This window comes from Pelodiscus sinensis, chromosome 10, assembly GCF_052426305.1.
Source record: "Pelodiscus sinensis isolate ZL-2025 chromosome 10, ASM5242630v1, whole genome shotgun sequence".
NCBI lineage: Eukaryota > Metazoa > Chordata > Testudines > Trionychidae > Pelodiscus > Pelodiscus sinensis.
This window is the reverse complement of record NC_143061.1, coordinates 26,628,259-26,652,707: the sequence shown is the minus strand read 5'-3', so window position 1 is coordinate 26,652,707 and position 24,449 is coordinate 26,628,259. Positions and strand designations below refer to the sequence as shown.

At 45.0% G+C, this 24,449-nt stretch overlaps 1 protein-coding gene across 3 annotated transcripts in view; it reads right to left on the bottom strand.

Moving 5' to 3' along the window:
- Window positions 1-24,449, bottom strand: part of PLCH1 (phospholipase C eta 1) — a 178,078-nt gene that overhangs the window by 71,442 nt on the left and 82,187 nt on the right. For all 3 annotated transcript variants that reach the window (XM_075937746.2, XM_075937747.2, XM_075937749.2), the window contains 4 exons: window positions 17,704-17,850; window positions 11,648-11,891; window positions 7,856-7,985; window positions 950-1,120 (listed from right to left, as the gene is read on the bottom strand). In XM_075937746.2, the coding sequence (XP_075793861.2) occupies window positions 950-1,120; window positions 7,856-7,985; window positions 11,648-11,891; window positions 17,704-17,850 (692 nt within the window). The remainder of the gene's footprint in view (window positions 1-949; window positions 1,121-7,855; window positions 7,986-11,647; window positions 11,892-17,703; window positions 17,851-24,449) is intronic.

The window sequence follows — 24,449 nt, the reverse complement described above, 5'->3', positions numbered from 1 at the left end:
CATAATGTAATGCTCCAGTAAAACTGATATTGCTATATTATTCAACACTTCATTTTAGGAATGAACAAAAGACTATGTTAAAACTGCAATAAAGAAAATATCCATCACTTTTCAGGAGTCATAGCTTGAAGTGAATCCACTTATTAATCTCCTGTATAAGTAGATAACAATCACTGTAATTTTTATTGATTTGTCAATACCTGTGTCCTGCTTTTTAAAAGTATGGTACCTGTTATATATGTATTTAAAGTGACCTAGAAGATGCTAGTTTAAGTGAGAATAAAATTAAGAAAATGTATAGACTTTATTAAGATTAAGCAAAAATATGTTGCACCAGAAACTCATTTTTAACACAAATTACTGAACTTAAACTAGACAGACAAATCAGATGTAGAAAGTCAGCATATAGCTTTTTCTTCATCCTATGTTATTTTGTTAAAAAACAAATAATTGTTTCTACTTTTAAAATATAATCTGCATTGTCTTAGTGCACTTTCTAACACAATTTTCAAACCTTTTTATTTATTAAAGGCCAGATTCTACCATCCTTACTCATATTGCAGCCTCCTTTCAATATAAACAATAAACTTCTTAAAGACAAAAAAAAGTTGTAAGATACACCATTACAGCACTACAATACACTGCTTATTGGATTACAAACTTTAAATGTAAACTTGTTATCTGGAAGTCAGTACAGGCCAGTGTGGATATTTAATTAATATGCTACTTTTCCCCCCCAAATGATCAAAAACTTCCTGTTTTCCAAAAACATTTGCTTGTACTCCAGTATTTATTCAGATTCATTTTGCATCAACATCTCCATTACATATCCTTCAATTTTGATTGTTCACTAGTGTTTACAGCCTGGACAAAGTATGAGCTAACGTTGGTCACAAACTTTTGTTTGGTGTTAAAACAAGAACATTAGCTACATTTATTATTCTCGTACCTTTTGTTCCACCTTCAGAAACTGAGCAAATTCTTCTACAGTGAGATGATCTTTCTTATCACTGTAGCTCAAAAGCAACAAGTAGAGATCACGTCGTAATGACATCATCTTGTAAAACACAGAGAATTCTTCAAATGTTAGCGTTCCCTGATTCTCATCAGTGTCAGCTTCCTATGGAGCAAGCATTCCCAAGTAAGTGTACTGAGTTGTGTATGGTGAATTTACAGAATGAAGAAGAAGACATATGTATAAGAAAACAAACACCTTTAATACTCTTCAAGCTATATGACTCCATCTTCAACAATGCTAGCAAGTACTTGCTCAAGTTACAACAAAATTTAAAGGATTCTTATTGGATTTCTTGGAAGAAATTCAATTATTACAGTAAAACCATAAATTCTCAGTGAAAAGGCATATTCTACCTTTAGATTTCATTGTATTAAGTTATTTCATGAGAAGGACTCACACTGGGCCAAATTCTGATCTTAGTTCCACTGGTGAGAATCTAGAGTGACCTAGTTGATTCAGTGGAGTCAAGTCATACTGAATAACATCAAAATTGTGTGCACTGACTTCACTGAAAGGCAGAATATGACATTTAAAAACGTTCAGTATAAAATTACAATGCTAAACAGATGTCAACATGATAAATTGCAACAATCGTTTAATCCCATTGCCAGCACAGAACAGGGTTAAGTCTGCAATAAGAGCAGCATTCCATGCAGAAAAATATTTCCACGATCTTAACTATTGTTTTAGTTTGTCCTTAGAGCTCGTTGGAGAAAAAAAACAGTACTTACTATGTGTTATTAATGCATTTTACTTTAAAGATATGCTTTGGATTTACAGAACATTTGACAGCAGTTTTGCACTTCATTTTTCTCTCTGATGTAGGTCTCTACAGTAACCCAAACTCAAGAAGAAAAGTGAAAAGAAGTTTTAATATTACAGATTGCTCAAGATCCTATGTGAATCCATGAGTAACACCTCTCATTCACAGAAGTGCATGTTGTTTTTCTTTGTGCACTTTCTTCAGTTAACTAAGGCTTTATACTCTGATCCTGCACCGAGATCTGCAAAGGAAGATGCCTTGTAGACATGCATAGTTAAGGATAGTGGCTCCTACATTTCTCTGGACAATTTTCTTCATCCTGTTCAGAACTCTTCCCAATGTTGATTTGCCCTGAATTCCCTTCAGGTGGGTTTTTCCATCCAAGAGTTTACCCAATAAAACATGAACACAAATTTTCACTACATCCCGCATCTCACCTAGAGCTGCAAATTTTGGTTGGATGTATTCCTGGAGGTTTCATCTCATGACACAATATTTAATTGAATATTTATCTTTAATTCCTGGGGACTCCTGGACAACCTTGGAGGATTGGGAACCCTAATCATACCACCAATTCTTTTTTTCTGGGGCCAGCTTTTCCTGCCTCCACCTATTCTCATACTTACCAGCCTGGAACTGCTGATTATCCAGCTTGGAACTACAGTGAACAGCACCCCAGTTAGGAAATTACACCTTCCATTTTCATTTTCTCTTTCATCAAAGCATTCAGTGTGCCATTTGTTTTATACACATGTCTAGGATATGAATCTCATTGACCTCTATATAAGTAAACACCAACATTAAAAACACAGCCTCATAAATTTCATGGCTCTACTCTCTATTTCTGGACAGATCAGTTGTCTCCAGGATGCTCTTGATCTGCCATATATAATCTTCCATATGCAGGTGTACTGGGAAAAGGAAACTGTCCTGGAGTTAGCTTTCCCAGACCTCTGTATGATGGCAAATTTGAAATAATCTGGTCAGGATATCAGTCGATTCTCTATACAGGCAGTCCCCGGGTTACGTACAAGATAGGGACTGTAGGTTTGTTCTTAAGTTGAATTTGTATGTAAGTCGGAACTGGTACATATTGTAGGGGAAACTCTAGCCAAACATTTCTCCAGAGCTCAGTTTTATTCTCCCACACCTCACTTCCCTCAGTCCTTTATTCTCAAGCTGAGGTGTCTGCTGAGAAAAGCCGCTCCGCGTCTCCCTGGTCTGCTGGGGGGGGGGGGGGGCACCCCTGACTAACATTCTGGTAAATGGAAAAATACTCACTGAGGGTTGTGACAGCAGTGGGGGCAAGTCTGTCAAAGGGAATTAACTACAAAATGCTAGCAGCAGTACCCCTCAGAACAGACAGTAATCTTCCTTATACTATAAGGCTGTGTCTAGACTACATGCCTCTGTCAGCAGAGGCATGTAGATTAGCCAGAGGGAAATGAAGCCGCGATTCCTGCAGTCAGCGCTGGTCAGTTTCAGCAGCAGCTGACTTGGGGACGCCTGCAGCAGAGCTGGGGTGCTGCTGGGGTGCTGCTGGGGTGCTCCAGTAGCGCCGCTCCTCGGCGCTACTGGACCAACCCAGCAGCATCCCATCTGCTCTGCCCCAGGCATCCTGATTCAGCCGCTGCTGAAACTGACCAGCAGCGGCTGAGTCAGGACGCCTGGGGCAGAGCAGCTGGGGTGCTGCCGGGTTGGTCCAGTAGCGCCCAGAGCGGCGCTGCGGGACCAACTGGCAGCGCCCCAGCTGCTCTGCCACAGGCGTCCGGAGAAAAGCCTAGTCTGCTGGGGGGGGGGGGGGGGCGGGGCGTACTAGCTGCGCCCCCCCCCCCACCCCAGCAGACCAGGAAGACGCGGGTGGCGGACCGAGACGCACCGCGGTCCTGCCGCCTGGGTCCTCCGCGACTTTGCTCCCAGTCTCCCTGGTCTGCTGGAGACCAGCAGACCAGGGAGACGGGGAGCAAAGCCTCTGAGGATGCCAGCAGCGGGACAGCCGTGGGGTGCGCCTGGGCTGTCCCGCTGCCAGCTTCCCCGAGGCTTTGCAAAGCCATGGGGGGGCTCGGGCAGCCGGGCAGCCCAGGCGCGCCTGGGCTGCTCCACTGCCGGCTTCCCCGAGGCTTTGCAAAGCCTGAGCTGCCCCGCTGCCCAAGCCCCTCCGCGGCTTTGCTCCGCAGACCAGGGAGACGCGGAGAAAGCCCTTGAGTACACGGGCGGCAGGACCGCGAGGTCCCGCAGTCCGTGTCTTCCGGGGCGAGCCCCGTTCGTAACTGCGGATCCGACATAAGTCGGATCCGCATAAGTCGGGGACTGCCTGTACTGCAGGCTTTTCCTGGCAGAAAGTATGCTGATGAAGTGCTCATTAGCATTTGTCGAGCTGTAATTTGCATATTCTCTGCTGATGCTTTTTGCACAAGAGGTTTTTGTGCAAAAACAAGCAGTGTAGATGGGACCATTTTGTGCAAAAAAACCCCTTTAATGCAAGATACTTATGCCTCAAAAAAGAAGGTATCAGGATCTTGTGCAAAAAGCATCGGCAGAGAATATGCAAATGACAGCACGACAAATGCTAATGAGCGCTTCATTAGCATACACTCTGCCGGCAAAAGCCTGCAGTGTAGACATAACCTTAGACAACTTCTGTTTTGTGAAGTGGTCTGGATTTTGGCCCATAGTGTTGGTTTTTGCTTTTTGTTTTGGTCTTCCTGCACCCAATACATCATTAGCATCTCTTCCAGTGGCAACCATATTAGGGATGGTCAAACAATGATGAATATATTCTCCAAAAACTTGAAAGCAAAAAGTCTGATGGATTCACTGTGTGACCCTCAGCAAATTACGTCACCTCTGGCACCTTATTTTGTCCATCTGTAAAATGCAAATAATATTTACCTCCCTCACAGGTGTTTATGAAGCCACTTAATTAAAGGCAAGACCAGTGGTCTCCAACCTTTTTACACCCAAGATCACTTTTTAAATCTCAGAACAGGCGAAGATCTACCGCCCCGCCCCTTCTTTGAAGCCCCGCCCCTTCTTTGAAGCCCCGCCCTCTCTATTCTCCTCCTGTCCATCACTTGCTATCCCCAGCCCTTACTTACACACTCTGATAAACAGTTTATTTTTAAATTATGCGATACATAGAATTAAAATCACGTGTTTATAGTTATGAAATAAATTGTCTTTTTTATTCATGCTATTTAAATCTAAAATGAAGCATTTATAATTATACATTTTGTGGGGACAGAGTTCTGTGGCTGGGGGCAGGGGAGAGGGAACAGGGTGCTGGGAGGCCAATGCCCCCCCCCTCCCCCGGGCTGGGAAGCTCCACGCGCGCCTGCCCCAGGCCAAACACCCCCCCCCCCATGCAGGGAAGCCCCGCACGCGCGCACCTGCCCCAGGGCCAACCACCCCCCCGCCCCCGCGCACGGAAGATGCGCGCGCCTGGCCAGGGAGCCGACCCCCCGCGCAGGGAAGCTCCGCGCGCATGCCTGCCCCGGGGCCAACCCACCCGCGATCCGGGAAACCCCTTGAGCACCTCCCTCAGGGCTGACTCAGCCCTCCTGTGCAGTGCAGGGAGCCGATGCTCCCTTGTGCTGTACTCCGGCCGGCAGAGCAGCTAGCGCACTTCTGGAATGGCTAGAAGTGGCGCTAAGCTGCAGGACTTCTGAAGCCGACACTACCTCTGTTTTCTCTTGAGGTAAGTAGTGGGGGGTGGGAGAGAAATGGGGGCGAGGTGGACAGGATGCCTCGCGAGCGACTGGTCGAGGCCTCGCGATCGACCAGTAGCTCGCAATCAACCTGTTGGTGACCACGGGGCTAGACAGTCCTCTAGCTCAAACAGGAAACCAGGGAAGTCCTGTATTATACAGATAGTCAGAATAGATGACCACAATGGTCCTTTCTGAGCCCTTTCTGGGGTAGGCAGTCCCGGCTCTCTCCCTGGTCACTGGGGAGGGCTGGCGCTGGGACCACGGCCAGCCCTGGTCACTTGCCCCACCTCCTGCCAACCTCCAGGGAGAGCCGGGCTGAGGCTTCCGCGTGGCACTGGGGAGGAGAGGGCTGGGTTGAGGCTGCAGGGCAGCAGACCCAGCTCTCTACATGGGCCTGGGGGAGGGCAGACTGAAGGTGGGTGGGGCTTGGCTCCTCTGGACACAGAGTGATATGATGATTTCACTCTGTCATCCCGCAGGAAAATTATTTTTTATAGTCAGAGTAAGTGTAGGATAAAAATTTTTGAGGCAGGCTATGATATCCTGTTAAGAACCCAATCTAAATTCAGACTCTGGGAATGGTACAAACACAGTACATGGTTATTCCCCTTCCCCACCAGTCTAACCCATCAAAGGAAAGCCATCACCCAGGATGGGAGGCAGGACAAGACACATTCAATGGTGCTAATGTCTCTGCTTTAATCCCCAGATGGACTACATCCTGTAGAGATACCTTCTTAAAGCTGACAGACATATCACCACTTAACTGATAATTGAAGTCTGCTTTGTTTAAATACTTGTTTTACTGGAAACACTATGTAACTTTATATTATTGCTCTTATCTTATCTTTATATTATTGCTCTTATTTGCCTTCCTATTAGCCTCTATTCAGGAGAACCAGGATCTTCCCCCCTCCAATCACTTTGATCTGCCCATTGAGCATCCTATATACAGGCACTCCCCGAGTTACGTGGATCCGACTTATGTCGGATCCCTACATACAAACGGGGCTTTTCTTGCCACGGAGAGAAAATCTGCTCCGCATCTCCCTGGTCTGCTGGGGGGGCCCCCCAGCAGACCAGGGAGATGTGGAGCAAAGCTGCGGAGGACGCGGGCGGCGGGACCACGGTGCGTCTCAGCGGTCCTGCGACCCGCGTCTCCCTGGTTTGCTGGGGGGGGGGGGGCGCAGCTAGTGCGCCCCCCAGCAGACCAGGCTTTTCTCGCCGACGCCTGGGGTAGAGCAGCTGGGGCGCTGCCGGGTAGGTCCCCTCAGCACCGCACCTAGGCGGCGCTGCGGGGACCGACCCAGCAGCACCCCAGCTGCTCTGCCCCAGGCGTCTCCACGTCAGCCGCTGCTGAAACTGATCAGCGGCTGATTCCAGGAAGCCCGGGGCAGAGCAGGTCTGCCTCCGGCTTCCTGTAGTCAGCCGCTGCTCAGTTTCAACAGCAGCTGAATCTGGACGCCAGTTCCGACTTACATACAAATTCAACTTAAGAAGAAACCTACAGTCCCTATCTTGTACGTAACCCGGAGACTGCCTATAACTAGTTGTAACCTATTGTTTGGCAGTGTTCCCTGAGCTCAGCAAGTGACACTCCACCCAGCGCTGTTTGTGTAATAAACTCTCCTGCTTGCTTCCCATATGGTGTCCAGATTCTATTCCTTCAGTAAGGATGTTAAATACCAGTTAATTTACTAGTCGACTAGTCGATGGAATTTCCTACTTTAATTAATTTAAGTCGACTAGTCAATAGGCACTTCCACATTTCTCTTCTGAAATGCACAAGAGCCCCTATAGGGCTCTTGTGCATTTCAAAGCGGAAGCGCCAGCGCAGAGCCTGGGGTCAGTGGGACTTCCTGCTGGCCCCAGGCTACACGTGGCGTGCCGGGTTTGAAATGTACAAGAGATCCCAGAGGGGGCTCTTGTGCTTTTCAAAGCAGAAGCACCCGCATGGAGCCTGGGGTCAGCGGGGAACTCAGAGTCCCCCACTGACTCTGGGCTCCATGCGGTGCTGCCGCTTTGAAATGTCGCACGGAGCTGGGATCAGCTCAGGACTCCCGTGTGGCATTTCCGTGAAACCCAGCGTCAGCTGGAGACTCCCCAACTGACCCAGGGATCCACTCACTTTGAAATGAAAATTCTTTGCATGGCAGCTTTTGCTCAATGTGAGCAGCTAAGCTAGAGCTAGAGGGTGAAATTACATAGCACAATGTTCCCTCCTTCTCTTCATTACCTAACAACAACAGTGAAATAGAACTGTTTTTAAAAATACTCATTTTTATAGGTAACTTCAAGCTTCTCTCTGAGAAGGCTCTATGCATTTCCAAACAAAATATTGCACTGTGAAAAAAGTACACTAACCTGGAACATCTGTCGCACCTTTCTGCGAGGCAGATTGACATTCAGTTTATGCATCAACTGGTGGATCTCTTCAATATTCAACAAGCCATCTCCATTCTTATCTGCTTCCTCAAAGGTCTGTTTCACCCAAGTGCAAATATCTTAAGGAAAGGTTGAATGATTTAAATGTATTTATCATGGAGAATTACAAAGGGCCAGATTCCACCAGTCTTGCCAAACATGACATGCTAATTAGTCCTACAATATAAGTAACAATGTCACAATTTGTCCCAAGATGACAGAATTTGGTCCATAGTCTGCATCAAAACCATGTCCATTTCCTCTCTTTGGCTATATCTACACTGTAGCCTTCTTCCGGAAAAGCTTATGCAAATGAAGTGCAGAATGGAATATCGCCACTCTTAATTTACATAATTAATTAGCAGCCATTTTTGCACAAGAGGCTTTTGTGTAGACAGCTCCTTTTTGTGCAAAAACCCGCTCTTGCGCAAGAGCCGTTCTTCCTGAAAAAATGAGGAAGAGCGGTTCTTTCTCAAGACAAGGTTTTTGCACAAGAAGGAGCCATCCACACAGCTCTTTTTTGCACAAAAGCCTCTTGCGCAAAACAGCTGCTAATTAATTATGCAAATGAAGTGTGGCAATATTCCATTACGCGCTTCATTTGCATAAGCTTTTCCGGAGGAAGGCTACAGTGTAGATACAGCTTTTGGGATAAATTCATCCCTGGTGTAATTTCTCTGTAGTGAATAGACCAGATGCTGATCTCACAGAAGTGATACATTAATGTAATTCTGTTGATTTCCATAGTTATTCCAGATTTACACTGGTATACCTTGGATCAGAATTATGATGTCATTGAAGCTACAGCAAAGATGTATTTGGCTCATGATTTGTACCATCAGGAGTCTTGCTCAATGGGCTTGTGTTTATTAGTGATAAAATTCATCTAATACTGGAACATGGAATAAAGAAGACACAGTGAAATCAGTCTAAGCATATTACTGCAATTTCAAGAAGATCCTTATTCAAAAATTAACAGCTCTTGTTTATCTATCCTCTCCCTCTAAATTTAAGCTTTGGTTTTTTCATGCTGCCATTTCACCTTTATACTTTCAATTCTTCCTTCTTCTGAAAGCTTTTTCTCTATTCTGCTATAACATTCTTAACCACAAACCTCTCTCCTCTAATTATGTTTCCTTCATCCTCTACATATTTCCTTTCTATTTCACTCCCACCCTTTCTTCCTCATCTCACCCCATGCTCACCACTGAACAAAGAAGGAGTCTGCTTGGGGGAAGTAAAATGCATCATCCTATGTCTGCACATAATCTACATGCACTGTGGAATTCAGGGAGGGAGGGTGGTCCCTAATACACAATCCCATTCTTAGTGCTACTCTAGGATGGTGTGAATCAACCTACCCTTTACAGAGTCTAGTGCCTAGCAGGCACAATTTGGTCACCAACTGAGATATTAGACAGAATGCAAGTGCAGTCCAATTCAGCATATACACAGGGCAGATATGTTCTCCAACTGCAGGCCTCCTTACATCCCCCTTACAGACCTGACAAGGTTTCCAAGGTCGGGTTCCTTTAACTCCACAAGTCCTTTTCAAAAGTATGGAAATGCGTATTCTGTGCCTCTGGCCCCAGCAGCTTCTGGGACCATGAGAGTTTCCTAAATTTTATAGAACTTCTCTTCCACTCCCCAATGACTGACTTCAATAGCTGTAGGGCCATTTAAGATAAAAATATCTAGGAATTGCTTAAGCCATCCCAGTGTTGGGTACAACTGTTCTATACCTGCAGTACTAGGCAAGAGTGTTTCAAGGAGCAGAATTAAATAAATAATAGTTCTAATCAATGAAAATGGTTCTCCACGATTACAGCACAAACTTCTAAGAAAATGCTGACTACCTTTCAAATGCTAACGCAAACAATTCAATAAGAGAAGCGTTTTAATGAAAGGATAACAAAAGGTAGGATGGGATCAGTGTACAAACAGAAATTCCATTTATAATTCCTAAATGCTTTGCAGAGTTGAAGGAAGGAGGCTTTATCACAATTAAGGACTTTTCAGGTGGCACATTAGGCCAAAACCTGACTACTATGCTGAAGCCAAATACAGAGATTTTACTCAGGGGTTCTCGATAAGACCTTGGCTCTAGATCACATATTAAACTGTTCTGCAGCCATTCCTGAAGCTCTTTGTTTTACACCTCCTGAGGAGATATTAGCCAACTGTGTTGGCTAACAGCATTTCTCCTGACTTCAGCTGAGACTTTCTGTTGCTTGTCTGTGGGCCCCAGTAACCTAATGCTTAATCTTTGCAACACTGTCCAAGAAGAGTCTCATCATGTTAAAAAGTTTGGTCAAACTTAGCTTCCTTAAAAAGAAAAAATGATAGAATGATACTTTATGAATGATTTCACAAAGGTAGTTTTTGAAACTGCTTTAACCTGCTTTGGTTTATTGTGGATTTACTCTATTGTAATTGAAAAGGAGATCAAAATCTTGCCATCCAAATTTATTTGACTCTAAAGTAATAATGCACATACTCCCTGATGTTTCCAGATATGGCCCGCTCCTCCTCCCATCAAAGCAAAGTCCACTTAGATCCAAAATCTAATAAATGTTAAAGAACCAAAACCAACTCTGATTGAATGGTTAGCCCTTATCCTAGCAAGAATTTGTCTTCTGAATATTTAAATATAGGACCACCTGTTCACAGAAATATTTTTTGTCTGAGTCCATAACACTTTCCCCCTTTGCCTCACTTATGGCTGACTTTAGCTATTATTCCATTGCCTCTTATCCTATCACCATACATTAAAGAGAATAATTTTTCTTCCTCCTTCTTGTAACACCTTTTTAGGTACTTGAAAGCTGCTATCATGTCGCTTCTCAGTTTTCTCTTTTCCAAACTAAACTCAGTTCTTTCAGTCTTCCCTCACAGGTCATGTTTTCTAGATCTTTAATCATTCTTGTTGCTCTTTTCTGGAGCCTCTCCAATTTCTCTGCATCTTTCCTGAAATACTGTGCCCAGAACTGGACACAGTATTCCAGAACTGGACACAGTTGAGGCCTAATCAGCACAGAGTACAGCTGAAGAATTACTTCTTGTGTCTTGCTCACAACACAACAAATCTTACAGTCACCTGTATATTTCTGGTTTTTATATTAATGTTATTTGAATGCAGCTTTCTGTGATTTATCTTCACTAACTGACCCTTTCACTCCTCACCTGCATCCCTCTGTCCTTCTCCACCTAGTAGTGACGTCTCACTGTGATTTAAAGTTAACATGATCTTCCCTCCAAAATTAAACCCTCTCCATGCCTGTGAGATGTGAGCATCTGCTGAGAAGTACTGAACACCATCAATGCAGGCTGACTATGAGTGCTCTCAAGAGTTTCAATCAATCCCTACGAGTTTCAATCAAATTAGTACAAAGATGATAAGAAAGATCCACTTTCTTGGTGGCAACTCCAATCACCAATTTTAGGAAATGTAATAAGGTCTGAAAAAGCCTTAAAAATTATTATATAAAGCCAGTGGGGAAGATTTCAAAATATTCTTCATTTGTTACAACAATTTTACAAACCAATGACCTGATATGTTCATTCTCAATGCAATCAGTGGCAAAACTTCAGTTGTCATGAGCAGGGGATGGAGTGTACCCATAACACCAAACCTCATAAAACAAGCCGAGACTTAAACACCACTAGGGATGGAGACTAAACAAAGCAGAAATACCAAAATGAAAGCAAGAGCTAAATTCCTTGAAAGGATATTGATCATGAGTTCTTTGTCGTTTTGCAAGAGAATCCTCATCGCTTATTCCAGCCATCAAATACTTAAGTCCTGTGATCCAGGTGCGAGCCTCCTCCGGATTAGAGGTAATAAGATCTAGTGACTCCATGTGGTTGCCATGGTAAATGGTAAAGCAGCAACTTGGGTCAAAGTTCCCCTCAGTATGGCGATGGAATATTTCCGACTGTCGGCCTTCTGTCACTTTGTAAATTGAATCAATCACAACTGCAAGGAAAAGAGTAACAGAAAACTTAAGCTGCTTAGATATTCATCCAGTTTCTTTGCATTTTCAGATTCTTCAACATTCAACAAAGTAAATTTTTTTTGGTTTTTTTAAGTAAAGGCAAACTCCTAAGCCTTTGCACTGGAAAGGGCACTTTAGGTCATTAGCTGCCCCTTGCACATGTGCTGGGATATGTCTGAAAGGGGCTTACCCCATACTTGCATTCTTGCATAGCAAAACGGACAGTGCCAGTGATTTCCCGAGTGTAGACTCTGTTTCCTAAAATATCCATGGAGTGAAATTCGCTGCAGAAGGGGCAGAGAATAGATGGGGCACTGCTGCCCTCCACCCCCCACTCTGTTTTCCACCACAGAGCATGTGCTATACCATCCTAAGGGATATAAAAGAAGCTGTGCTTCAGCAGAGGAATAGTGCTCAAGGAGGGTACGTCTACACTACAGTGCTAGTTCGAACTAACTTAGTTCGAATTAGTCAATTCGAACTAAGCTAATTCGAACTAACGCATCTAGAACTAAAAACTAGTTCGAATTAGCGTTTTGCTAATTCGAACTAGCAAGTCCACATTGAGTGGACTCTGAACAGGGCTTAAGGATGGCCGGAAGCAGTGCCGGCAGGGCATCAGAGGAGGACTTAGAGCGTGGAGCTGCTGTCTCAGGCTAGCCGAGGGCTGCGCTTAAAGGGACCTGAACCCCACCCCGGACAGACAGTTCTAAGGGGTGCCCCGCTTGCAAACCAGTCCTGGCTTGGATTGCCCGGAGTACCCACACTGGGCACATCACAGCACTCGGCCATCAGCCCGGCTGCACTTGCCGCAGGCTGCCATCTGGGGAGAGGGGGCAATTGGGGGGCTGCAGGAGAGCTTCCACCCCCAGAAGCCCGCAGAGCCAGCCCAGTCCTCTCCATCGGGGGCGCGTACCCCATTCCTCCCTCACCTCCTTCCACTTACCCTTCCCTAGCCCCTTTTCTTGATGTACAAAATAAAGGACAATTGTGTTCAAAAATGGAATCTGTCTTTATTGAACAAAACTGGGGGAGACTGGGAAAAGGAGGTGGGAGAGGGGAAGAGAGAGGCTGGGAGAGGGGAGGGCAACTAACATGATCAGGGGTTGGGAACAAGTCCCAGATGAAGAGAGGCTACAGAGACTGGGACTGTTCAGCTTAGAAAAGAGGAGACGGAGGGGGGACAGAATAGAGGTCTCTAAAAGCAGGGGTTGGGTGGAGAGGGTGCATTCAGAAAAGTTCTTCATGAGTTCCCCTAAAGAAGGACTAGAGGACACCAAAGGAAAGGAATGGGTAGCAGGCTTCAAACTAGTAAGAGAAAGTTGTTCTTCTTGACAAAGCAAATAGTTAACCTGCGGAACTCCTTGCTGCAGGAAGCTGTGAAGGCTACAACTAGAACAGAGTTTAAAGGGAAGTGAGATCAAGTCATGGAGGTTGGGTCCATGGAGTAGTCTTAGCCAGGGGGTAGGAGTGGTGTCCCAGCCCAAAGTTTGTGGAAGGCTGGAGAGGGATGGCACGAGACAAATGGCTTGGTCACTGTCTTCGGTCCATCCCCTCCAGGGTCCCTAGGGTTGGCCGCTGTCGGCAGACAGGCTACTGGGCTAGATGGACCTTAGGTCTGACCCAGGACGGCCATTGTAAACTCAGGGCTCAGTGTCGGGGGTCTCAGTGGACCCCCTTGATTTTCATGCACACCTGCTCTTGGGTGGCCAGGTTGGCAGCTCTCCTGCCCTAGACGGCCACTTTCCTGTGCCTAGTGCGGAGATCGTAGACGAGGTCCACGATGTCCGCACTAGCCCAGGAAGGTGCCCGCCTCTTGCGGTCCAGGGCAAGCTCCCGGGAGCCGCCAGCCTGGTCCCGGGAAGAGGGGGTGGGCTGGGGGACATCGGGTGGGTGGCTCTGTGCCATGCCAGGTGCAGGGTCTGCTAGCTGGGTGCTGGCAGGCTTGCACCTGGCACGGGCACCGTAGCCAGCCCGTGCCCCTTTAAGGGGTCCGGGGCCGGGAGGGGGGCAATAGAGTTTCCCTGGTGTTGGCCAGAGTGGCCACCAGGGAAACCTGGGGAGGGCTAGCCTCCCACTAGTTCGAATTAAGGGGCTACACACCCCTTAATTCGAACTAGCTAGTTCGAACTAGGCTTAATCCTCGTAAAATGAGGTTTACCTAGTTCGAACTAAGCGCTCCGCTAGTTCGATTCAAATTCGAACTAGCGGAGCGCTAGTGTAGCGCCTAGGAAAGTTAGTTCGAACTAACGTCCGTTAGTTCGAACTAACTTTTCAGTGTAGACATACCCGGAGTTATCATAATGCCCAGAGGAGCCGATCACCTATGCAGGCCCCTGGGCAACATGGGGAGGGGGAACGGTTCCATACCTGAATTCAATTGATACCTGGTAAAGACATTAAGTGGCTTTTCTTGGTCATCCTGCCTTCCTCCAGCATCCCACAGGAGAAGCCAAATTAGTAATTGCTCCAAATATAACCAACCTTTCCTAAAGAAGGGCAGCTGAAGAAGCTTTTGAAATAGGCAGGTTCTTTTCTACTAACCTAGTCATCCTCAGGTAACATAAAAGACATTTACACCCTGTCACTTGGACTCTATGCTCTTTACTGTCCATCAAGCACCTTACCTGAACACTCCATCTGCAGCTTCTAATCTGTGCAGCAATGATGCGAGCATGTGGCAGGGTGCTGTAGGGGAAGCCCTAATCAGCTCCTGACACTCTCTAGTCCCAATCAGGGGAGATGGGTTGGAGCCAACAGCCTCACCAGGTCCATGGGAAAGCAGGGGGACCCTTCTCTGCATTCACTGAAGGGTAGAGCCTTGGACAGAAGGGTTGGTGCTGCAGTAGCAGCAGCAGTGTGACTCAGAGCTCAGGCCCCCTCTGTCATCCCTTTCCCTGCCCCGCCATCCGTGGGCATGAGCTGGGCAATGAGTGGACACTGGCCTGGAAACTTCCCAGAGCTGTCAGGCTCATTAGCCTGACCTAAAACTCTGGAGGAGGCAGTGAAAGCAGGGGAGAGCTGGAAGGAGGAGAGCTGGAGTAGCAGCAGAGAGAGGGATAGCTCTCCCCTCTCTCTTGCCTGTGGACTGTGAATGGGACTAATGGTAGGGGGGAAAGGTGGTGGAAGCGCAGCCTATAAATAAAAGCACAAGGTGAAATGTCTCTGAGTGACTTTCTCAGCCCGACAAGGGCAGAGCTGGAGGAGGGGATTGTAGCAGACCCTGTTACATAGAGAGAGTAAACCATAAAAAGGTAATTTCAGTACACTGATGGCTACTATTACTTTAATGACTGGGGTCATTCTTTGCAGTTTCAATGAACAGCTGCATTCTTCATAATTCTGCTACTACCCTACAATTACAGAGATGAACAGTATGGGCAGTTTGTTATTCCAGGTATTTGTTACACTGGGCTAGATCAAAGAGTAGAGAACAATATTTTAAATGAACTGCCTTTTCTAACTGGCTGTAGAGTCTTGTAATATTCCAATAAAATAATAATGACCAGACTTTGGCACCTAACCAAGTCATACACCCACCCATGAGTTTATGTATGATTCATGTAAACTTGAGTCAGCATTTTCACATCAGCCTGAATTGTGTTCTGTGTCATTAAAAGAGCAGTGTTTCCTTCCTTTAACAGCAATACTTGTAAAATTATAGACAAAATACAGCAACAACTTGCACGCTGTGCAACACCAAGGTGGAAAATAGGTCAATGGAGGGATGATAGGAGTTACTATAGAGAACTTTCTGGGTGTCTGGCTGGTGAGTCTTGCCCACATGCTCAGGGTTTAGCTGATCGCCATATTTGGGGTCGGGAAGGAATTTTCCTCCAGGTAGATTGGCAGAAACCCTGGAGGTTTTTCGCCTTCCTCTGTAGCATGGGGTACAGATCACAGCTGGAGGATCTCTGCATCTTGGGGTCTTCAAAGTATTTGAAGGCTTCAATATCTGAGATATAGGTGAGAGGATTATTCTAGGAGGGGTGGGTGAGATTCTGTGGCCTGTACTGTGCAGGGGGTCAGACTAGATGATCATAATGGTCCCTTCTGTCCTTAAAGTCTATGAGTCTATGAGGTCAAAGGTGCTCCCCATGGTTAAGTCAGTACTTAGTTTGGTGTGCTAAGTTTTTTTTTTAAAGTATATACTATTTACTATACATTCAGAAAATATACATCTCCATAGTCTACGTAGTGGTGATGGTGTGCAAAATGGACTAACCCAGCTTGGCACTCCATTCAGACTGAGTTTGCAGGGCTGGCAATTGAATTGACACAATTTCACTTGTGAACTTAGTGCATTTTAAACAGCATCCAATGAGAGACAATAGTCATAGAACCCTACAATCTCATTTTTGTAGTGACTTTTCAGGGAAGAACGTTAATCCTTCTGTTCTTACGTAATAGCAACAACATGCCAGAGGCTTGTCACCGGGTGCTGTCAGATTCAATCTGGCCTACAAGACAGCTGACACAAAACCCTAAGCCAGCAGAAAGATTTCCAGGATTCTTTTTCCAAACTCCAGTTGAAGCGGGTTTTACAAACACAGAGCTATTCCTCACATAGTGTGGGAACTGGATATCAGCTTGGCTTTTATGTGCACACGTTATTCCCTCTCCTCACACCATGCACTAGCATAACTCTAGGAGGTGGAATCTGGCTCTAAATAAACGTGATGTGTCCTTTTCATGAAATATGTTAATAAAGAGTTCTGTAAATTAGCTCAATATTTCTGGTTGCTTTTCTTCTAAGTCTGGAGTTAGATCATGGTATGAGATATTTCCCAGATTTAAGCTATTAACTGGACTATCTTAGGGTGTGTCTAGACTACAGAGTTTTGTCGACAAAAGTGGACGTTTGTCAACAAAACTATACCTGCGTCTACACTACCGCTGAGTTCTGTCGACATAACGTCGACAGAACTCAGCAGTTTTGTCGACGCTGGTAAACCTCATTTTACGAGGCATAACGCCTTTTGTCGACAGAGTTCTGTCGACAGAAGGTTTTATTGCATCTAGGGTTGTGTCTAGACTACAGGGTTTTGTCGACAGAAGTTTTGTCGACAGATTCTGTCGACAAAGCTTCTGTCGACAAAGAGCGTCTACACTACATTCAGTTCTGTCGACAAAGCAAGCTGCTTTGTCGACATGGCAGTGTAGACGCAAGGACAGTTTACATGCAATAACGCTTTCTGTCGACAGAACTCTGTCGACAGAAGGCGTTATGCCTCGTGAAATGAGGTTTACCAGCGTCGACAAAACTGCTGAATTCCGTTGACGTTATGTCGACAGAACTCAGCGGTAGTGTGGACGCAGGTACAGTTTTGTCGACAAAAGTCCACTTTTGTCGACAAAACCCTGTAGTCTAGACACACCCGTATTTATTTGTTGGTTCTTATCATCCCTAACGTACTAAGGCCAATAGTCTACTGCTCCTAATCAAATTATGGCTAGGTTTCTTCTACAAAGTAATCTGTTGGAAAATATTACTACACAGTTAAACTAGTCTTTGTACTACACAGTGCATGCATGCCAACATGCTACTAAATCGTTACTGTTAACATAAATACATAATCTTTTTAGCGACAACAGTGCCTTTTACAATGTATTTATTGTGCAAAAATGGTCTAAGTTTTATAAGTATATAACATTTTCAAGTATCACTAATAAAAGTTTATAAACTGAAAGATGCATACTGTAAAATACAGTTCTTTCCTCAATAAACCATGTGAATTCATATTCCAATGCACAATTTTTCAAGAAATTAAAAGAAATATTAAGAGAATTTACTTTTAGCTTTTTCACTTTTTCTGGATGGTCTCCATCTGATGCAGGTCCTGTGTTCGTCCAAGTAAAAGAGACGTACTAGCCCTTTTGTTCCACTCTTCAGCTTAATCATCTGAGTCCCAGACTGCATTACACTCATGCATCTTTCAACTGAAAAGAAGATTAGAACAAATTAAACTAAAAGGCTATTTTGTTATAATAATAAAAAGGACGTGCCAACTTTTAGACATATAACTACCATATAAAACCTTTGATTTGTACCAGGAGTTATATACTAATAAGAGAAGAAAATTGGAATGGGCTCATTTTTAGAAGACTTTGTAAAATCTGATCAAATGTAAGTGTGAGAATTGAATCTATTATCATTATGTATAGATAGCATTGATTCTACAAAATGGTCATTTATCCTATCCAAAGAAAGAATAATATTTAGCTTCTTTAAATACTTGAGAGTCTGCTTCCATTACCACCAATCCAAATGGCATGTGCAGGTTTTCAAGTTCAGAAACAGTGAGCACCAAAAACTCTTAGTGCTTTCACATCTATAAAGTCTAGTCAGATAAAATCCTAGTGTACAAACATGATTTGAAATAGAAGTTCAATAAGTGATATGTATTCAGGACTAATATTTTTAAGTTGGGATTTATCAAAGTTAAGGTTGGAATATTATCTGTTGACACCAACAATGAATATATTCATAGCGACATCACAAAAGGGAAGTCATAGTATTTTGCACTACAGAGGGATTCAATGTGTCATGATTATGCATAAGTGCATATTTTATTTTAAAGGAGTGGAGTGATGGTTGTATATTTTCAAAAAGGAAGGAGAAAATGTCCAGATGTAAAGGCTTCTCTGATGAGATTATTGCCATTTTTTAAAACAGATTACATTATTTGGTCAAATATTTCAGATTTTGTTATAAAGTGCATGTGCACTATAAAACATACAGTATCAGGATACATGTAATTCATCTGTAAACTTGAATTGTTTATATTTTGTTACATTAAAGACCTGATTCTGATCTTACATCAGTTTTATTCCTGTATAACTGTGTAGTAACTGTGGAGTTAGTAATAATTCACATCTCTCAGTGAGATAACAATCAGGTCCCAAAACTCTTTTACACTTTTTCAAAATAGACATGGAAAACAATCTTTCGGGATACTGGAATAGGAGAACCATAAGGATTTATTTGTGGTTCCCAGATCTTGGATGGTTCTGGATGGATAGGACCCCAAGATGCTAATGCTCTAGTCATGCTCCCTTCCTTTCAGCTATTACCTCAATTTGCCCCCTATCTTAGGGGGCCTGTGAGGAGTGGTGGTATAGTGATAACTCTATCAGTTCTATGCCTTCCTGGTTAGAATAGCTTTAAAGCAGGGGTGGGAAATACATGGCCCATGGGCCAGACGTGGTTCGTCAGGATTAATCTCTGGCCGACTGTCAGATACTTTATTTACCTGCGCATCCACAAGTACAGGTGCTCACAACTCCCATAGGCTGCAGTTGAGGGCTGGCTTGCTGAAATGAGTGATAAGGGAGGGTTGAAGGAAATTGTTTCCTTGTATCCCCCCTGTCTGAATGCACCTGTTGTCTCTTGAATTTCAATTATAGATGAATAGAGGGGATGCTGACATGTTAGCAATCTAGCTGACTTGTCTATCACTCCAATGTAAAGTTCAACAAAGTGCTTTGAAAAAGAGAAGAACTTATCTGGAGTTTCTCCCATTCTGTTTCATGTACGTTAATCCATCATCTCCTCACCCTATACTTTTTGAGTGGAGTACTATAAAGCATACTCTACCTGCACATCTTTAACTGCTGCCCTCAGCAAAGAAGAACAAGGAACTGTTCTAACTCTTGTAATCCCCAATCTGCAAGGTAGCATATGGAAGCAAACTAATGTCTGCATTATACAGTACAGCTTTTATATGCTGTGTGTGAAAAGTGCAATTTGGAAAAAAGATTTCTCATAATTCACATATATGACCTCACTAGGTCACCACAATTCATGTGGGTGACAGGGTATCTGTCCGCAATGGGAATCTTCTGACAGGAATAACAATAGCCTAAATGAGAGAGGAAGGTGCCATTCAAAGGCAGTGAAAGACAGGGATGAATATGAATCTTTTTTTCTGGCAAGCTTCTCCTCCATGAGACAATAAAATTCAGCTGTCAAAATGTCAAGTACTTTGGACTTCACAACAAATTAAGAGAGGGAAAAATTAATAAATCAACAATATAGTGAAGGGAAATTTTGTAGTAATTCCATGTTTATTTTCTGTAAATTGGATTTTATTTTCAGATTCTTATTATCATTCACAATATTATCAGTAGCGGTGGTGGTGATGATACATTAAGAAAAATTAAATCTAATAGCAATTTTTCAGTGACAAAGCTATAGCTCCACAGCGGTGTTCTAATGGGCACACAAACCCCTCTAGCTTACCGGTTCTGGGTTTTGATCCCACCAGAATCGTTCACTTTTTTTTTTTATTGTATCACTTTGGTATATATGGTTGTGCTGATTTTCTTCCACATATTGATCTGAGGAAGTGGGTCTGGCCCACGAAAGCTCATCACCTAATAAACCATCTTGTTAGTCTTTAAAATGCTGCATAGTTCTGTCTTTTGTTTCAGCTACACCAGAGTAACACGGCTGCATCTCTATCACTTTTCTCTCTCTAGTAATTCTAAACTTGATTCTTTCTCTTCTATTCCTACAGACAAAACTCTAGTACAGGTTAGACCTCCCTGGTCCGGCACCCTCGGGACCTGAGCGGGAATTTTGCCAGACCAGCGGAGGTCAGTGCTCCCCTGCTAGCTGCCCTGCTCCCCAGCTGCTCTCTCTGGGGCTCCCTGCCCTGTCAAATGCTGGCTCAGCACGGCTCCCCACCCTGCTGCCCGCCCACTACCCCATGGTCTCCTGGGGTCCCTGGTGGCAATCACTTGGCTGCTGCTGGTCCCGCTGCCGCAGGGTGTTCTCCGGGGTTCCTGGCTGAGGCCACCCAGTCGCTGCCAGCCCTGCTGCTGCTGGGAGTTCCCCAGCCAGGGCTACCCAGCCACCCTGCTGTTACTGGGGATCCCGGCTGCCCACCTCCACCAACTCCGCTTCAGCCAAGGGTTCCAGCAGAAGCTGTCCAGTCACCCCAGCCCCGCTGCCACTGGGGGTTTCCCAGGGTTCCTGGCCGAGGCCACTTGGCCGCAGACAGCCCTGGTGCCCCCCAACACCATCTCCATGGTGCTGCCTGTCTCCCCTTACCCCTGCTGCAGCAGTGGGGACCAGGGGGTACAGAGGTTGGTGCAAAGCAGCCCCTGTTCACAATGGCCTGGGCTGGCCGCAGACAGGGGCTGCTGGACAGCTCTTATTACATTTAAAATGCAGAGCCACAGTGCTCCGGATCAGTTCTACAGAGCACCTCCCCTTATTGACTAATCGTGTATTTGTATCGACTTCACAATTAGCCAAATACCCGTTCCTTAACATCCTTACTTCCAATTAAGAGGACACAGTAAAGCGTCATATTTCAGAGATTTCAGAACTAAACGTGACCCACAAAGGATCTAATCCAACCACTCTTACTCAGAAGAATAATTCTTAGTCACACATTGTGATGGGGTGTCCGTCCTACATTTGCCCTGATAGAGTTAATGGAGACCAGATAGGCCAATTAACTTATTAAGCAGCAAATCATGGAGATACAGGCTGAGCGGAGAGCTTTGATTACATGGAAGCTCATCAGAGTGTGCTGGGCTAGTATAAACCCAAGGAGCTGGGAGCAGCAAGGGATCAAGTAAGAAGTTTGTGGCCCCCCTCTACTTAGCAGAGAGGGAAAGAGAGAACCAGGGAAAAAGTAAGACCATGGGGACTGGGCCAGCAGGAGAGTGTACCCTGAAAAGAGCAGCCCAGAGAGTTAGCAGCAAGGATGGCGACTGAGAAGATCTTGGCAGTGTGTTGTAGGATCCCTGGGCTGGAACCCAGCATAGAGGGTGGGCCTGGGTTCCCCTACCTGCCATTGGGGAAATGGCACTTGCAGGGCAAAGATCTGGAAGACAGCCTGGTCCCAGGGGGAGTGATAGAGGCTTCAAAGGCCTATAGTCTATGAAGAACTTGGGAATGCTGAATGACCTGGTCATAGGGCCGAGGCTCAGAGGACACTGTTTTTTGGACCCAGAGAAGGGCTGCAGGCTGACAGTGGGTATGTCTAGACTATATGGCTCCGCCGACGGAGCCACGTAGATGAGTTTACTAGACATAGGAAAATGAAGCGGCGATTTAAATAATCGCCGCTTCATTTACATCAAAATGGCCGCCGCACTGTGCCGATCAGCTGTTTGGCGGCACAGCGGGGCAGTCTAGACACGCTGCGGTCGACAAGGGAAACCTTTGTTGACCGCTCTGGTATGCCTCGTGAAATGAGGTTTACTGGAGCAGTCAACAAAGGCTTCTCTTGTCGACCGCAGCGCGTCCAGACTGCCCCGCTGTGCTGCCAAACAGCTGATCGGCACAGCACGGCGGCCATTTTGATGTAAATGAAGCGGCAATTATTTAAATCGCTGCTTCATTGTCCTATGTCTAGTAAACTCATCTACATGGCTCCTGTCGACAGAGCCACGTAGTCTAGACATACCCAGAGAGACCATATGTAACCATGGGAAGGAGCATTGATGTCACAGAGCTAATCTCTGGAGGACCAGGAGGGGGTGCCATTCACACAGAGAGTGGAACAACCCGTCACACAGACATACTGATATAACTGAATTACATTTGTGTGTAAGAATCGAGCCCATTTAATTCAATAGGTCTGAACAGATATAAATGAGGGCAGACTCCCATCCCCAGAACCCTACTTCTCAGAGAGAGAAATAAATTAAAGAGATGAAGAAATCCTATTCCAACCACACATCTTCTATTTCCCACCTATTTTTCAGATGCCATCACTAATCCTAGATAGATTTTCTAGTTGGAGTTGTACAGATTCAAGCAAATGACATTGGAAAGCAAAGGGACTACAACACAATTCTATTATATTTTCCCTTCAGCTGTTTACTGCACAGAAATAATCCATTTTAAAGACTTCAACACTAAGAATAAAATCCAACCCTTCTGAAATAGCCATTGAGATTTAATTTTCAGAAACCATTCCTTTCCTTGCAGCTGTGTATTTAATAATACACGCCAAACAACTGAAATCCTTTTAGCCAAGTCCGTTTTTTAATATGCTAATTGTAATCTTTTAAACAAGCAAAACAGAACTTTAATAAAAACTAATACAAGCATCCAATAAAGGCCCATGCCTAAAAATAAAGCACTAGAGCAGGGGTCGGCAACCTTTCATAAGTGGCATGCCCAGATTTAACTTCTTCACTTTTATTTACAGAGCTGTGTGCCAGAGTAAGGAGGTGGTGGGGCAGGCTGGGTACGGTGACCATATTTTCTGTGGCAGCTGCAGCTAGGGTTGCCAGGTGTTTGGTTTTGAACCAGACAGTCCAGTATTTGAGCTTTCTCTTCAGAAAACAAATTATGAAAATATAAATGTCCGGTATTTGCTAAATAAGATGTAATGTAGATTGTGATGTAATGTCAAGTGTGCCCAGTATTTTTGTTGAAACCATCTGGCAATACCAGCTGCAGCTAGGGAACATGGTTTAGTTTAAATTATTAAACAGATTAAGCGTTTTAACTTTCTCAGGTTTGTTTATCAAACTTCATTTTAAATAAAGTAACATATTAATTTATGTCCAATACAAAAGGTTTCCATGTTTTCTTTTTTGATGGCAGGGGTGGGAAACCGTTTTTGGGTACGGAGCCACTGACCCACAGAAAATCAGTTGGGGTATGTCTACATTACCACCCTAGTTCAAACTAGGGTGGTAATGTAGGCAACCGGAGTTGCAAATGAAGCCCGGGATTTGAATTTCCCGGGCTTCATTTGCATAAAGCCGGGCGCCGCCATTTTTAAATGTCCGCTAGTGCGGACTCCGTGCCGCGCAGCTACACACGGCACGGACTAGGTAGTTCGGACTAGGCGTAATGAGGAGTAACGGTAGTTCGGACTAGGAAGCCTAGTCCGAACTACCTAGTCCGTGCTGCATGTAGCCACGCGGCATGGAGTCCACACTAGCGGACATTTAAAAATGGTGGCGCCCGGCTTTATGCAAATGAAGCCCGGGAAATTCAAATCCCGGGCTTCATTTGCAACTCCGGTTGCCTACATTACCACCCTAGTTCAAACTAGGGTGGTAGTGTAGACATACCCTTGGGGACCACACAAGTGAGAAGCAAAAATCTCCAAAAACCTCACTAATGTGGCCCCAACTGAGACACCTCACTCTTCTAGCACTCCAGCCTCATGGGGTGGGGAGAAGGGACAGGGAGGACTGAGGTTCAGGGTTTCACATAGGCCAGATTTACTTTTCTGGGGTTCTGGAGTTAGTGGATTTTAGGTACCCCTTTAGGCTCTGGGATAGGGGCAAAAATGAGGGGTTCAGCGTACAGGACAGGGCTGCCTGCAAATGAGGTAGGGATAGGGTGCAGGATCTGGGAGGAAAGTGGAGTGCAAAAGGGGGAGAGGTTGCAAGGTCTGGGTGGGAAGTAGGGTGCAGAAGTAGGCTGGAAGTAGGCTCTCTGGTCAGGTGGAGGGTGCAGGAGCAAGGGAGGGTGCAGTGTGTGGCCAGGAGGGAGGTTGCAGGAGCAAGAGAGGGTGTCAGAGCAAGCTGCAGGTGCAGGGTCTTAGCAAGGGGAG